Raw genomic sequence first — 14,896 nt, 5'->3', positions numbered from 1 at the left:
TATTTCTACCTCTTGACTGAATAACTGTGCTAATTAGCAAATCCAGGTTCTTGGAACAAAATGCTGGGGAGGACTTTTACTTTCCAAACCTGGATGGCACCAAATACCTTTCAAACTTGTCTGATGTATCGGAACTGATGAAATATTCACAAAAAGTGCAAACCCCCACCTTCTGGTCTTCTTGGATGGTTCACATGCACCAGGCAAGATCAATCGAGCACAGAAAAGTATTTCAATCCAAAGCATTACATTACAGTTATTTAGCTCATGCTTTTATCCAAAGCAACTTACAGTCGATTCAGCTAAGCAGTGGACAGTCGCTCTTGGAGCACTATGGGGTTAAGGGCCATGCTCAAGGCCCAACATCTGGTTGGATCTTATGGTGGCTACACCAGGGCTTGAACCACCAACCTTCCAGGTCCTGTCTTGTACCTTAGCCACTAGGCTACAGGCTGACCTGGGTCAAAACAATGACGTATTTGACCCAGGTCTAGGGGCGGCATGGATGGTGCAGTGGGTAGCACTTCCACCTCGTAGCAAGGAGTTCCTGGGTTCGAATCCCGGTAGGCCGGGGCCTCTCTGTGCAGAGTTTGCATGTTCTCCCCGTGTCTGCGTGGGTTTCCTCCGGGTACTCCGGTTTCCTACCACAGTCCAAAGACATGCAGGTGAGGCTGATCGGAGAGTCTAAATTGCCAGTAGGTAGGAGTGTGTGAGTGAATGGTGTGTGTGCCCTGTGATGGGCTGGCGACATGTCCAGGGTGTATTCCTGCCTTTCGCCCAATGTATGCTGGGATAGGCTCCAGCCCCCCTGGGACCCTGTTCAGGATAAGCGGGTTAAGATAATGGATGGATGGATGGACCCAGGTCTGTTCTTGAAGAGAGGATGTGACTCTCACCTGCAGCTGCTGCACCTCGGCCTGCAGTAGGCTCAGCTCCTGCTCCAGGCTGCTCACGGTCTGCTCCAGCTCCTCCCTCTCACGGCCCGAGCTGACCGCCTGCTCCTCCTGCCTCAGCTTCTCCAGCTCCACCTGACAGCAGCACAGCAGTGACACATGGCTTTGCCATCACCGCGGTGACCGTCACATACTCCCCACGTAATGCGTGTAGCAGAGGCCACACACCGGCCCAATGTTTTCATGTTTCCATTATTCAAGTGGTGGGAAATTAAGGAGAGGTCAAAGAGGGGCATCTGAGGGTAATGGGCCAATGAGGACTCCACCTGGAACGCTATGTACAGTAGAACCTGTTGCAGATTCTGGAATAGGTCCAACAAGGACAAAATGGAGTTCCTGGATGAACTGAGTGAATCACACCCTCCAAGGTCCAAGTAATGCAGCGACTTTTGTCACTGAAGGATAAAAAAAGCAGCAAATGTGCTTTTGTAATTATACCGGACACAGAACATAGCAAAAACTGGAGGGTAAGGCATGATATTAGGCACTGGAGGTTTGCAGGGTATGTAAAATAAATGATTCTGAGATGTACGTATGTATGTAAGTTATCAGTCAGGGCCTTTGTGTGTGGAGTTTGCATGTGCTTTCCATGTCCGTATGGGTTCCTCCAGGTACTAGGCTAATTGGAGAGTCTATATTGCCTGTAGATATGATTGTGTGAGTGAATGGTGCGTGTGCCCTGAGATGGACTGGCGGCCTGTTCAGGGTTTGCCTTTTCTTGCCTCTCACCAAATGCATGCTGGGATAGGCATTTGCCACCCCTCTCCCCTGGAATCCAGATCAGGAAACGTCAGTTAGGTAATGGACAGATGAATGGTTGAATGTTTGGTTCTGCAGGTTTTGGGAGAGAACCAGACTTCCAAAGAGGTAGAGGATGTTAGAAGGCACTCACCTTATCCAGGGCTCTCCGCAGGGAGCCCTTGTCTTTGCCCATCTTGGCCAGCTCCCGCTCCAGCTCGTTCCTCTCACCCTCCTGCTTCTCCAGGGCGCCCTGCAGGCTGCACAGCTTCTCCTGCAGGCCGCTCCGCTCCTCCTCCAGCTTCCGAGAGGCCTCCAGCTCCTCGCTCTGCCTCTGTCTCAAGGCCTGAGGGTCGACCACACAAGGTACAACAGGCCATCACAACTCCAGGCCTTCCACTTTCAAAAACTTTCAAAATCCCATCCTCGGTTCACCACTTGGCCTTCCCCATCCCTCTCTAGGGCTCTGCACTGCACTTAGCAGTATTTTCCCAAACGAAGTTATGTGTGCTAATTGGAATAATTTAGGAGCACACCTACTGACTGGGATGCAATAAAGTGCTCCTAAATTTTTCAACAGTACTGCTTGGAAAAATGTTTGTGTAAAGCCCTGCTTGCACCACTTCTCTCCCTATAGCAATGCCCTCAAGCCAACACCTGTCACGAGTCACCGTCTCCTGTGTTCTACATGACCGCTTCCCATCTCGCGCCCCCAACAAGTTCTTCCCCGCAACCCCTCCATGCACCTCTTTGACCGCCTTCCGGTGCCCAACACTCTCCCCCTCCCCCCCAACTCACCTCCTGCAGCGCCCTGGTCTGGCTCTCCAGGTCTCGGGCCCTGAGCTCAGCCTCCTCCTGGGCTCGCTGCAGGTTCTGGACCCTCTCCGCCAGCATGTGGTTCTGCTTCTTACACTCCGACAGGCTCTCTCGTGCCACGTCCAGATGTTCCTGAGGATAAACCACCCAGCCGGGGCGATCTCTTAATCTCAGAAGCTGGAGCCCTTTCCACCTCCTTTCTCCAGCACACCTCCATTAAACCCTACACTAGGTCACCATGACCTTGCACTCTCACTACTTGGCAGACCCATCACAAAAATAACAGTCTTTACAAGATATTATTATTTTCTCTCAAGTAGCACATATTTGCTTGTTTTGCTACTGTTTGCTTGACAAGTGAAATTTTCTTGCCCCATTGGCAAATCTTGAAATGAGTCCAATGGGCTGCATTTATATAGAGCTTTTATCCAAAGCACTTCACAATGAATGCCTCTCATTCACCCATTCACACTCACACTCACACACCAATGGCGATAGGCTGCCATGCAAGGCACCAACCAGCTCTTTGGGAGCAATTGGGGGTTAGGTGTCATGCTCTGGGACACTTTGACACACCCAACGTGGGGGATTAAACCAGCAACCTTCTAGTGCCAGACGACCACTCCATCCATCCATCCATTATCTGAACCCGCTTATCCTGAACAGGGTCGCAGGGGGGCTGGAGCCTATCCCAGCATACATTGGGCGAAAGGCAGGAATACACCCTGGACGGGTCGCCAGTCCATCACAGGGCACACACACCATTCACTCACACACCATTCACTCACACACTCATACCTATGGGCAATTTAGACTCTCCAATCAGCCTAACGTGCATGTCTTTGGACTGTGGGAGGAAACCGGAGTACCCGGAGGAAACCCACGCAGACACGGGGAGAACATGCAAACTCCGCACAGAGAGGCCCCGGCCGACGGGGATTCGAACCCAGGACCTCCTTGCTGTGAGGCGGCAGTGCTACCCACTGCACCATCCGTGCCGCCCAGACGACGACCACTCTATAAAACTAAAATACTTCAAACTTATTTTTTCATTTTTGCAGTGCCTGCTCTTTTGAGGCTGGCACAATTGACATCCAGCTTCAGAGTTATGTCCTATTAGACTGAAAAACCACCTCTTCAGTCAGTTTCTAATCCTTTAGATCCAAACTCAAGTTTACAGATACAAGCACTAAATTTATAGCAAATTTACGCACACCCTGTTTTGTTGAAATGTGAATTTGTATGAAGCCCACCGTGTTGAGGTGCTGTGCTTGTCCAGTTCACATTCCATTCACTTACATAATGGCAGTAGTGTCAGCTTTGCACTTTATGGACAGTATACTGTTATGATTTGTGTTGTTTGTCATAACAGCCTTGGACAAAATCGTTCGCCAAATAAACACGTGTAAATTCCCATTGATTTATCGCTCCCTCTCCCTCTCTCCCTCTCCCTACATCCTCGCCTGGTAGACTTTGTTCGAGGATGCGGGCAGAGGGTGGGTTGGACGTTCTCCACTTTTATTGGCACATACTGACAGGTCTCCGGTGAACTAAAAGAGATTTATACCGAATGTGCGCTGTTTTTGTTTGCACAGCATCTTTAAAACACAGCCCCAAACTAAGGCTTAAAAGCTCTCCTGAGGAGAGCTAGGAAAATTAATGAGCTCGCCCGAGCATTTTATTGCACAGTCATTGAGGTCCTTCAGGGAAACCGCGGCAACGGAGGTAAATAAAAAAAATGCTAAGTGAAAAAATTATGTAGCTGCAATATAAATCACACGGCTGTAATGGCGGCAGTACTATTTATTTTACATGGAAATTTCAATTACTGGCAAAAAGAGATGTAATAATAGGTCAGAAAACCTATTATTTTCTGTAACCTACACATAACATTTTAAATTTATAAGCGTGCATTAAACACAGCATTACCAAACACACAAATACACTTTTTCAACATTTGTGCATGGGAGTTCTCTTACAGCAGACTAAAATTCCCATGTTAAAGGGAGTGATAAAGTATTACATCACTTTATTATTATAAAGTCAATGTACTGTCTCCCAGTTGCCTTGTCCACCTGTGTATCTTGTGTCATGTGAGGAACTTCTGTTCAGGCAAACACAAATTTTCATTTTTAAAGAGAGGGATATACGATTATATTACAAGTGTGTCTATCTGTGTGTCTCTCACTTGGGAGCCCTACACTGGGCGTTTCTAGGATGTTTTTAGGAAGAGGGCGAAGGGTTAGTCATGGGGGGACAATTGAAAATAATTTTCCAACAACACCCATTTTTGTTGGCTCAGTGCACTGTCAATCGCGCTGTCAATATGTTTAGATGTGTGCTGCTGTCTTTTAACTTTTGACATTTCTTTTTAACCCCTTCCCCCTTCCCTCTAGAGGCTTTGCCTTTTGCCAGGCCACCATTGTAAATAAGAATGTGCTCTTAATGACTTGCCTGGTCAAATAAAGGTTAAATAAAATAAATAAATGTGTAATGGACAGGGAAGCGGGCCACATGGGTGACCAGTTGCACTTCAGGTGCCCCCATGTCCACGGGCCCCACTGACCTGCAGCGTCTTGCGGTCCTGCTCGCAGGTGGTCAGGGCTTTCTGCAGCTGGTCCACGCGCTCCTGCAAGGTGGCGGAGTTAGCGCCCGCGTCCCCTAGTGATGCGGACAGGCTCTGCACGCGCTCCCTCAGCTGGCTCTCGGCGTCCTCGGCCCGGGTCAGCGCCACGCCCTGCCTCTCCGTGGAGACCCGCAGGGCGGCCGCCCGGTCCTCGCTCTCCCCCAGCTCCCTCCTCAGGCCGGCCAGACGCTCCTGCAGTGCCGCGGCCTCCGCCTCCCGCTCGGCCGCGCCCGTCCGCGCCCGCTGCAGCTCGCCCTCCAGGGTGCGCAGGGACAGCTCCAGCCGGGCGCCCCGCCCGTCAGCCGCCTCCAGGGCCTCCTTCAGCCTCCTCCGCTCCGCCTCCAGCCGGCCCTCTGAGGACTGCACCCGCGCCAGCTTATCCTACCAACGAACGACCCACACCCACCGTCGAACACGACACCTGCTGCTAGCTCTCTCGATTCTAACATAAACTCACCATGTTCCCAATACCAAGTTAACTCACCACGTTCCGAACAGTGCAACTTTCATGACGAATAACTAAAAAATTACTTCCAGATCAGCTTTGGCATTTGACATGTATGTGTAGAGTCTAATTCCTTCCGTTTTCATCAAAACTTGGTACGAGTGACATATGCAATATATTTCGGCATACAGCGACATGGTAATGGTGATTCACTGTAATATTGTGGTGGGGAAGCTGTTGCTAACGAGAGACGATGAACCAGGCAGGCTTATACAGTGGTGTACAGACCATGGTGAGCTAACATGGTCTTCCTAACACAGAGACGTTGGGCAGTTATTCGTCATTTTCTCTATAAATATTGGTCCAATTCACATCAATCAAATTGTTTAAGAGTCTGGAATAGTCAATAAGAAACCATAACCATTGAATGGACGTTAACTTCCGTTCCCCATGTTCTGTTCGTAACACGGTGAGTTTACTCTACATCACTTTCAACTTTTTATTATTGCATTTGTTGACAAATAGGCCAAATAATACCGCATGTTGACAGAGCCTGTGTCTTATATCAGCATCAGTGGAAATGTTGATTTCTTCAGTATGCTCGAACTGAACAACTAAGGATCAGTTACTGTATATGGGAACTCCTCTGGCTGCGGCTGAGTGCTGGAGTGGTGCTGTTAAGGCAGTACTAACCTGCAGTGCCCTGACCTCTCCCTCAGCCGTCTGCAGGCTCCGCCTCAGCATGGCCAGCTCCTCACCCAGACTCCGTCTCTCCCTATCTCCCCGCCTGGTGGCCTCCTCCTGCAGGGAGAGGGAGGCCTGTGCCCCACCGAGTCGCCCCTCCACCTCCCGCTTCCCTGGAAGACAGCGCCGACACCTCCGCCGTGACCGTGCGGCCGTCTTAAAGAGGGACGAGGTGTGAGTTGAGAGCGGCGGAAAGGGAGCACTCACCCTCCTCCAGCTCGGCGACGGCCTTCTGCAGCTGCTGCAGGCGGCCGCTGAGCTTCTCTCGCATGCTCTGGAGCTCCCCCTGCTGGCGGGACAGATTCAGCACCTTCGCCTGGGCCTCGTCCTGCAAGACACACAACAACACACCAGCACCGCCCAGGTTTGAGTTCAGCACTCTTTTCTGCAGCGTTGGCACTGCATCTATGAATGTGTTTAGTAGTCATTTGAACCAAGCACGCGAGGGGACCGATGCCTCAGACGGAAGAAGGGACCATGGCCTCGCTCAGTCTCCTGCTCACCCTGTCCCTCTGCGCGTCCCTCAGCTCCTGCAGGAAGTCACGGAGGGCGGTCTGCACCGCGTCCAGCTCCTGTTCCCAGTCCTCCCCGCGCACGGGAGACAGCGAGCGCATGGGGGACAGAGAGCGCATGGGGGACCTGCTCACGCTGTGGGTTGGGGTGGAGCTGCGCTCATCCATACTGTCAGCACCTGTGGAACGAGCATACGTCTAATAAATACCTAATAGGTGTTTACTGTTGACTATCAACCTAATAAATACCTAATCGGTGTTTATTATTGACAATCAACCTAATAAATACCTAATAGGTATAGGTATTTATTAGGTCGATAGCCGATAGTCTCACAGCCTCATGTAACTACCATTTTGCTCAAAAACATGGTTTGGTGGCACTCAAAATACAACAGGGCACAACTCCCTTGATATCTGGAGTAGAGAGATAACTTGCTTACATTTCTAAAAATAAGTTTTGGGGTCAATGTGACTGATTCTGAGAGAGCAAGCAAATGCAGCATAGATAAATATATAAGCAGTACATATAATCCATAATCCATAAAATATAAATATAGGTGGATAAAACACAGAAAGTGCACTACAGCTAATTAAGAGGCTCGCTATGTACAGTATGAGATGAACCTCTAAAAGTACAAACACATGTGCCAGGAAGAGAAGAGCACGAGGATAATCGGATCTGACGGAACATTCCCGGAGAGGACACGCAGTACCCTTAGCTGGGGACAGGCCCCGGAGGGGAGAGGGGCTGCGTGCGCGGGACCCAGGGGTCTGTGAGCGCCCGTTTCGCCCGATTCCCAGGGTGCGCCGCAGCACGGACGACAGGCCGGCGAGCCTCTGTTGGAGCTCCCTGCCGGAGGCCTCTCCCAGGGCCAGCTGCTCCTCCAGGCCGTGGGCCCGGCCCTCTGCCAGGCTCAGCTGCAGGCCCAGCTCCCTCTGCTGGAGCCTGGCTTCCTGCGCCGCCACCTCCAGCCGCTCCACCTCCTCCTTGTGCTTCCGCTCGCCCTCCTGACGCCCGGCCTCCTGCTCCCGAAGCTTCTCCACCAGCTGCCGCTCGGCATCTTCCAGCTCCGACGCCCGCCGCTGCAGCCCCGCCACCTATAATAATATGAATTAATTAATTATCTTAACCCGCTTATCCTGAACAGGGTCGCTGGGGGGCTGGAGCCTATCCCAGCATACATTGGGCGAAAGGCAGGAATACACCCTGGACAGGTCGCCAGTCCATCGCAGGGCACACACACCATTCACTCACACACTCATACCTATGGGCAATTTAGACTCTCCAATCAGCCTAACCTGCATGTCTTTGGACTGTGGGAGGAAACCGAAGTACCCGGTGGAAACCCACGCAAACATGAGGAGAACCTATAATAATATAATAATCATTATTTAGCTGCCAATTAAATTATCCAAATTATCCAAAGGGACTTACTGTTGATTAGGCTAAGCAGGGGACAACCCCCCGCTGGAGTAATGTAGGGCTAAAGGCCTTGCTCAAGGGCCCAACATCTGTGCAAATCCTATCGTGGATACACTAGGACTTGAATCACCAACCTTCCGGGGGCCCAGTAACGTACCGTAGCCATTAGGCTACAGGCTGCCCCAATGTGGGAACATACCTGTGCCCCATTTTGGTGGGGAGAATCGGTTTGATAGAAGCAAGGGTATGGGTGAGAAATAAAGTGAGAGAGAGATAGAAGTAGAGAGACAGAGACAGACAGTGTGAGAGAGGGAGAGAGAGAGAGAAAGAGAGGGAGAGAGACAGAGAGACAGCTGCTTCTTACATTGCAGTAGTGCAGGGATCTCAAACGCATATCCTGAGGGTTGCAGAGTGACTGTCTGCCAGTTTTTGACGTGTTCCTAAAAATAATTAAATAATTCCTTACATTCTGCACTAAACTTAATGCAAGTCATTGATTAGCTAAATAGTCTGCACACCTTGTTGCCATTGGCTGCTGATTTAAAGGAAATCACAAAAACCAGCAGAAACAGCAGAGTCCTCCTGGACTGGAGTTTGAGAGCCCTGCTTGTAGTGCATCTCACACTGCCGCTTGGATTCAGAGAGCACTAAGCTAACGCCCTTATTTTCACCAGGTTCTGCATGTGTTAACCTTTAAGCTTCCTCCACTCTGCATTCCCCTTAATAAGAGCACCTCAACACTTTACTCTCCATGTATTCATGTTCATTCAAGTCCCCTGCCGAAAAAAAAACTGCTCATGGTAGGTTTTGAAACAGCCGGTAGCTGGTTGACCAGCTCAGACCAGCTCCCTAGTCAACATGGTTCAACCAGCTCAAGCAATATTTTGAAACAGTTGGTAGCCAGTTGGTAGTTGGTAGTTGGTAATGTCAAGCTGGTCATAGCTGGATTTTACACCAGGGTGGGAAAAGCACAGCAGTGATGTCGCCTTGGAAACAAGCAGTGGAGCAGCACTGAATATGGCCCCCTCCCTGTGGTGTGTATAGGTATTCTGCAGGTACGTGCGAATTGAGTGTATGTTTGCTGTGATATCAGACAGGAGGTTGGGGCATGGCGGGGGAGGACAGGAGAGAGCGGCGCTCGTGGGCCTCGCCTCCTTCTGGGCGGCCTCCCGGCCAGCCTCGCTCTCCAGCACCCTCTGTTTGAGGCTGAATGCCTCGCGACGGGACTCCTCCTCGCGCTGCTCCTCCTGACACACCCGCGCCTGGAGGTCCTGGAGCTCCTGGCCCCGCTGCGCCGTCTCCCCCTCAAGCGTCTTCACCTGCACGGGGAAACAAAGAGGAGGGAGGAGGCCTTAGAGGAACAGCTGCCTGTAAGATGTCAGGCCTGGGTCAAATACGTCATTGTTTTACATTCAAATACTTCTCGACGCTCCACTGAGCTTGTCTGGTGCATTGGAACCTATGAAATCAGAAAGTGTAAACCCAGCCTCCAGGTGCACTTGGTAGGCTCAATTGCACCAGGCAAGATCAAATGAGCACAGAATAGAAGTTTACTATTACATATTTGACCCAGGTCTGTAAGAAACACAGGTTCTAGGACAGTGGTCTTCAACTCTGGCCCTGGAGAGCTACAGGGTCTGCTGGTTTTCGTTGTTGCTCTGCACTTAATTCAATTAGAACAGTTGATTAAACTGTTAACTCACCTCACCTGGTTACCTGGGTTTCAACAGGGTGCTGATTTTAAGGTGAAAATAAAAACCAGCAGACCCAGTAGCTCTCCAAGACCAGGGTTGGAGACCACTGCTCTAGAGTTTAAGTATTTCAGCGCGTATACAGTAGATTCAGGAGCTCTGTTTGGAGTGGACAGTAAGCCCAGAGACCTGTCTGCGCAGTTCCTGTAGCTCCCTGCGTGCCTGCAGACGGGACTTCTCCAGCTCGCGCAGGCTGCCCCTCAGCTCTGCTGCCTCCTGCTGGAGGGAGGACCTGCACTCCTCCAACACCGCCAGCCTCTGCTCCTTCTCCTCCAGGGCTCGCCTCAGGCTGCGGAACGAGGAGGAGCACATCGGTCATTACATTACATTTTACTTAGCAGATGGTTTTATCCAAAGCCAAGTACAACGAGTGCATATCAAGGTCATTAGAACAAACTCCAAAACAGTTAGGATGAGCTACAATTTGCAAAGAATCAGTTATACAGCCATGAACATTATTTCCAGTGCACATGGCAAACAGGCCAAGTCAGTAAGGAATTAGGACAGTAGCTACAGTACCACAATTGAGGAACTGGCAAGGAAACAGTCAACCATCTTGGCTGCCACCAGAGGTGTAAAATCCACTGTTCAGAGAGTAAAAGTCCTCCCCTGTATTTAGTTCCAACGACCTGGATTTGCTAATTAGCACAATTATTCAGCCAGAAAGTAGAACTAATCAGTGAAATCAGCTGGCTGAGTTCATTGGTGGCAAAAACACGTGGCAGGACTTTTACTTTCTGACCCCAGGACTTTCCAACTCAAACTGGACCCAAACTCCTGCACCTGCTGCGTTCACTCTCCACTCTCTTGACCGAGGCCCTCAGGTCCTGGTTAGACTGCTGTATGGCCTCTTTCTCGCGGGTCTCGTCGGACAGCGCCCTCTGCAGGTCCAGCACCTCCTTGCGACGCAGGTCCCGCTCCTGCATGCAGTCCCTCAACTCCCTGTGCACCTCGATGAGCTCCCGGCGACCAGAGTCCCGGCTCTCTTCAGTCGACTGAAGCTCCCTCCGGAACTGTTCCACCTGAAAAAGAGAGAAAGAAAGAGGGAGAACAAAGGAGAAAGAGAGAGACAGACAGAAAGAGACAGGGCCGTGAGACCTGGAACCTCCACAATGGAGCTTCAAACGCGTCCAAAAGCCGGTCGCCCTCGATAATCAGCCCACCCGCGCTTCTGGGTCACACGCCAGTGTCGCTTCACGTAAGAACGGCGGCCACCATTACCCGCTAATCTCGCGGCGCTAGCAGCCGCACTCAGGCCCGGTCCCTGCATCGCTCGGGCTCCGGTTGTAAAGCCCACTCATTCCTGAAGGAGCACATGACCTACATTCTGGTACACTTAGGAAACGGCAAATCTTCTAATGGCACCAAAACCGGGCCTGCCGGGCCAGCGGTCGGCAAGGAAGCAAAGGAAAAATGGGAACAACGGGAGGGAAAGCTGGATGCGACAGGGAACGGGCGGGGAAGGGAGCCAGGTGCCGCTTCCTTGCCGCGTTTTGCGCGGAGCGCGGGCTCCTCGCCGGGGATAGTGGTAAACATTAGCGGGGTGCAGCGGGGGCGGCGCACCTCACTCCAAGGCCACACAAGATGTTTTCTTCTCATAAATTCTGACGCGAGAAAAACAATCCCGCGGCATTCCAGGCCATCGCGGTCGGCTTTATTTATTTATTTTTTTCTCTCGAAAGCGGAACAGGAGGGGAGGAGGGAGGGAGCCCGAGGGCGCTGGGTTGCTCGGATCGGGCGACCGGGACGGGGAACGCTCCCGGCCGAACCCCCGGCCTCTCGCCGCCACCCGGGACAAAACAAACGGCCCGGCGCCCGGCTTATTTTGCTAAAGGAGTTCATTCAAACTTTGAACTGATTGCGAACTGATACAGGAAGCCAAACGTTCTCACCTTTCCTCTGACCATCTCTCTCTCTCTCCATCTTGATATACCACTGCCTGACAAAAGAATTCAAACAATTAAACAAGGAGAGAGAGGATAGCGTGGGTGGTTGCCAGATCTGACAGCGGTGGTTACGAGCGGACGTGAAGGCTTGATAGCAGGATCTCCAAACCTCCGCACTCCCCTTTCTCAGGCGCTTAAAGGGCCCTGTTCTCCTGCTGAATTGGCTCTTTTGTAGATAAAGTGGAGGGGATGCAAACATTCATCGCCATCGACCCATAACATTCCTGGCCTCCGACCGCAACTCCCGCCCCCTGCCCCCCCTTCTGCAGATGGCACAAAGTTGCTTACAGTGTAGCTGCATGTTAGTGAGCAGCGCCGATTTCAATTTGATGGATTAAAGCCCTTATCTGATATGCACAGACGGCACACCTTTGACCCAAGCAAGTGCTTGTGTGTGTGCATGTGTGTACAGAAAGAAATTGTAACTGCATGTTAATATAGTGAGCACTTTTAGGTATTAGGTATTTATTACACTTATTTTTTAGACTTGGTCTTCTGCTGCTGTAGCCTATCCACTTAGAGCAGGGGTGTCAAACTGAATTCCCAGTGAGCCGCAGTATCTGCGGGTTTTCGTGGTTGCCTTTCAATCAGCTGTCAATTAAGGCCTTGAGAACAAGGTGTGTGGATTCTTTAGCCAAGCAAAGACTTAAATGAACCACAGGTGCTGGGAACAGCCCGAAAACCAGCAGACACTGCGGCCCTCCAGGACTGGAGTTTGACACCTGTGACTTAGAGGTTTAAAGCATTGCGTGTCCAGAAATGCTCTTCTGCATACCACTGTTGTAATGTGTGGTTATTTGCGTTACTGTCCCCTTTGTCACCTCTCTTATGAACAAGGTGTTTTTGCCCGCAGAACTGCTGCTCACTGGATGTTTTTTTGTTTTTCGCACCATTCTCTGCAAACTCTAGAGACTGTTGTGCATGAAAATCCCAGGAGATCAGCAGTTTCTGAGATATTCCAACCAGTCTGGCACCAACAATCATCCCAAGATGAAAGTCACTTCGATCACATTTCTTCCCCATTCGTTTGGACATTTGGTCTGAAAAAGTATTATTTTATGCATTTAGTTGCTTCCACATGATTGGCTGATTAAACATTTTACTAACAAGCTGGTGCACAGGTCAACCTGTGTATATCTTTATTGTTTGTTGTTTGAAAACACACATACAAACAGATACACACACACACTTGCTTTGGTGAAAGGCTTGCAATCCTCTGTGTGCATGTACAGAAACAGACCAGATACATTTTCTGTTTCATGAAGACACACACACACACACACACACACACGCATATTAGGGCGTTGTGTCCAAGATACTCCACCATGCTGCTTCATAACCATGAAACAGACCTCCGGTTCCCCAGGGAGTGGAGTCGAGATGGAGGGGGGGAGGGAGGAACTGCTGACCCTGTGTCTCCAAGAGGAAATTGGTCCCCCGCCCCCCCCTCTTGCCTCGCCTCCGCTTGTAGTCCGCGCTGCTTGTGGCATCCTGACGGCGTTAAAGAGGCCGGCCGCTGCCAAAGTCAACACCGCATCACGCTAAATCGCCCTCCCCTGCGCTGGTACTAATTGGTACAAACTGGACACCAACCGGGCCAGCGGGCCAGGAGGCCTGCGCCAACGCAAACAGCCCGTCAGCTCTGCTCTCGAGTAATGCTCATGCTCTCGCTGCCCCGGTCCGTCCGTCACGCGACAACGCGGCTCGTCCTCCCCCAAAGAGCCTCCCCCCAAGAGTCCCCCCCCCACCGGGGGCCTGTGAGAGAGGAGCCGGCAGGGCGTCGGCCCTCTCCTCCACGGGGAGCGGAAAGCTCGCTCCTTAAAAAAAATATTAGAAAAAAACCCCTGCGCCTCACCTTCCTCTCGGCCCACCGGGGCTGGTATCCATTACAGTAATGGCTGTTTTTCCTGACAGCCCTCCTCGAGCGCATGCCATCCGTGAGGAGAGGAAGAATGGGGGCCGGTCCTCAGTTAACCCGGCCTCGGGGTGCCGCCGGGCGGCGGGCCCACTTCGGAGGGGGCTCAGCGAGACAGAGCCGCACCGCGGTAAAGAAGGAGCGTCGCTGCTAAAAGTAGTAAGCTTAGAACGCGGGTCGGGGAACGTGGCAGGGACAGCAGTCAGATGTTCTGTTTTGTAAAATGAAAAACTTTGAAACTTTTGTCTGAGGGCGGTGAGCTGGGCCAGGAGACAGCTCTGCATAAGGCGCGGTGTCGATGTCTTGTGATGTTTTGTGACGGTGACACAATTTTGGCACCGCTCGCAGTAAGTAATGCGGAGAGCCTGACTGCGACTTTGGCGGCTGTTCTTAAAGCGCGTCGGTGCTGTGTGTCGTCTGGAGTGGTGTTGCCGAGTGACGGGTGGGGAGAGTTTGATCGAAGCTCACCTCCTGGAGGGCTGCCTCTTTATGCTCGGACTGCTCCTTGGCCTGCTTGGTCAGGCTTTGGACCGTGGACTCGTGGGAACTCAGAGACTCCTCGAACCGCGACCGTAGGTCCTGCAGCTCATCGTTCAGCCCTGAGATGGTGTCCTAAAGATGGACAGAGACACAGTTGTGGGAAGAGGCTCGCCTGAGACACACTCCTCGAGCCCCATACAGTCCCCCCTTATGGTTGACAAAGCCATCTTGCATGTTCAGTTTTCATAAACCCTGGTGTAAAATCCAGCTATGACCAGCTTGAAATTACCAGCTTGAGCTGCTCAAACTATATTGAGTATAACTGGTCAACCAGCTACCAGCTGTTTCAAGACATAGCTTGAGCCACTCAAACCATGTTACGTATGGAGGTGGTCTGAACTGAACTGGTCAAAACCTAGTTTGAGTCGTTTTTTTCAGGAGGGAATACCTCAAACAAGCACTTTCTATTGTGTTTGTCAGAACTTTCCGGAAATCATCTTATCTTGTAGTATTGTAGCTTCCCTGACCCCGTTGCGGAGGTAAGGCT

At 51.3% G+C, this 14,896-nt stretch overlaps 1 protein-coding gene across 1 annotated transcript in view; it reads right to left on the bottom strand.

The window, feature by feature from the left end:
* The window catches only part of crocc2 (ciliary rootlet coiled-coil, rootletin family member 2), a 50,690-nt gene that overhangs the window by 2,899 nt on the left and 32,895 nt on the right, over nt 1-14,896 (bottom strand). Inside the window, exons 23-34 of the mRNA XM_061238968.1 lie at nt 14,338-14,481; nt 10,792-11,030; nt 10,138-10,297; nt 9,409-9,576; nt 7,548-7,932; nt 6,826-7,013; nt 6,530-6,650; nt 6,272-6,435; nt 5,074-5,514; nt 2,490-2,639; nt 1,846-2,037; nt 897-1,028 (exon numbers count right to left, since the gene is read on the bottom strand). Coding sequence (XP_061094952.1) covers nt 897-1,028; nt 1,846-2,037; nt 2,490-2,639; nt 5,074-5,514; nt 6,272-6,435; nt 6,530-6,650; nt 6,826-7,013; nt 7,548-7,932; nt 9,409-9,576; nt 10,138-10,297; nt 10,792-11,030; nt 14,338-14,481 — 2,484 coding nt within the window. The remainder of the gene's footprint in view (nt 1-896; nt 1,029-1,845; nt 2,038-2,489; nt 2,640-5,073; nt 5,515-6,271; nt 6,436-6,529; nt 6,651-6,825; nt 7,014-7,547; nt 7,933-9,408; nt 9,577-10,137; nt 10,298-10,791; nt 11,031-14,337; nt 14,482-14,896) is intronic.

The sequence above is a fragment of the Conger conger genome, chromosome 4 (assembly GCF_963514075.1).
Source record: "Conger conger chromosome 4, fConCon1.1, whole genome shotgun sequence".
Classification (NCBI taxonomy): Eukaryota; Metazoa; Chordata; class Actinopteri; order Anguilliformes; family Congridae; genus Conger; species Conger conger.
This window is presented reverse-complemented; position numbering and strand designations above follow the sequence as displayed.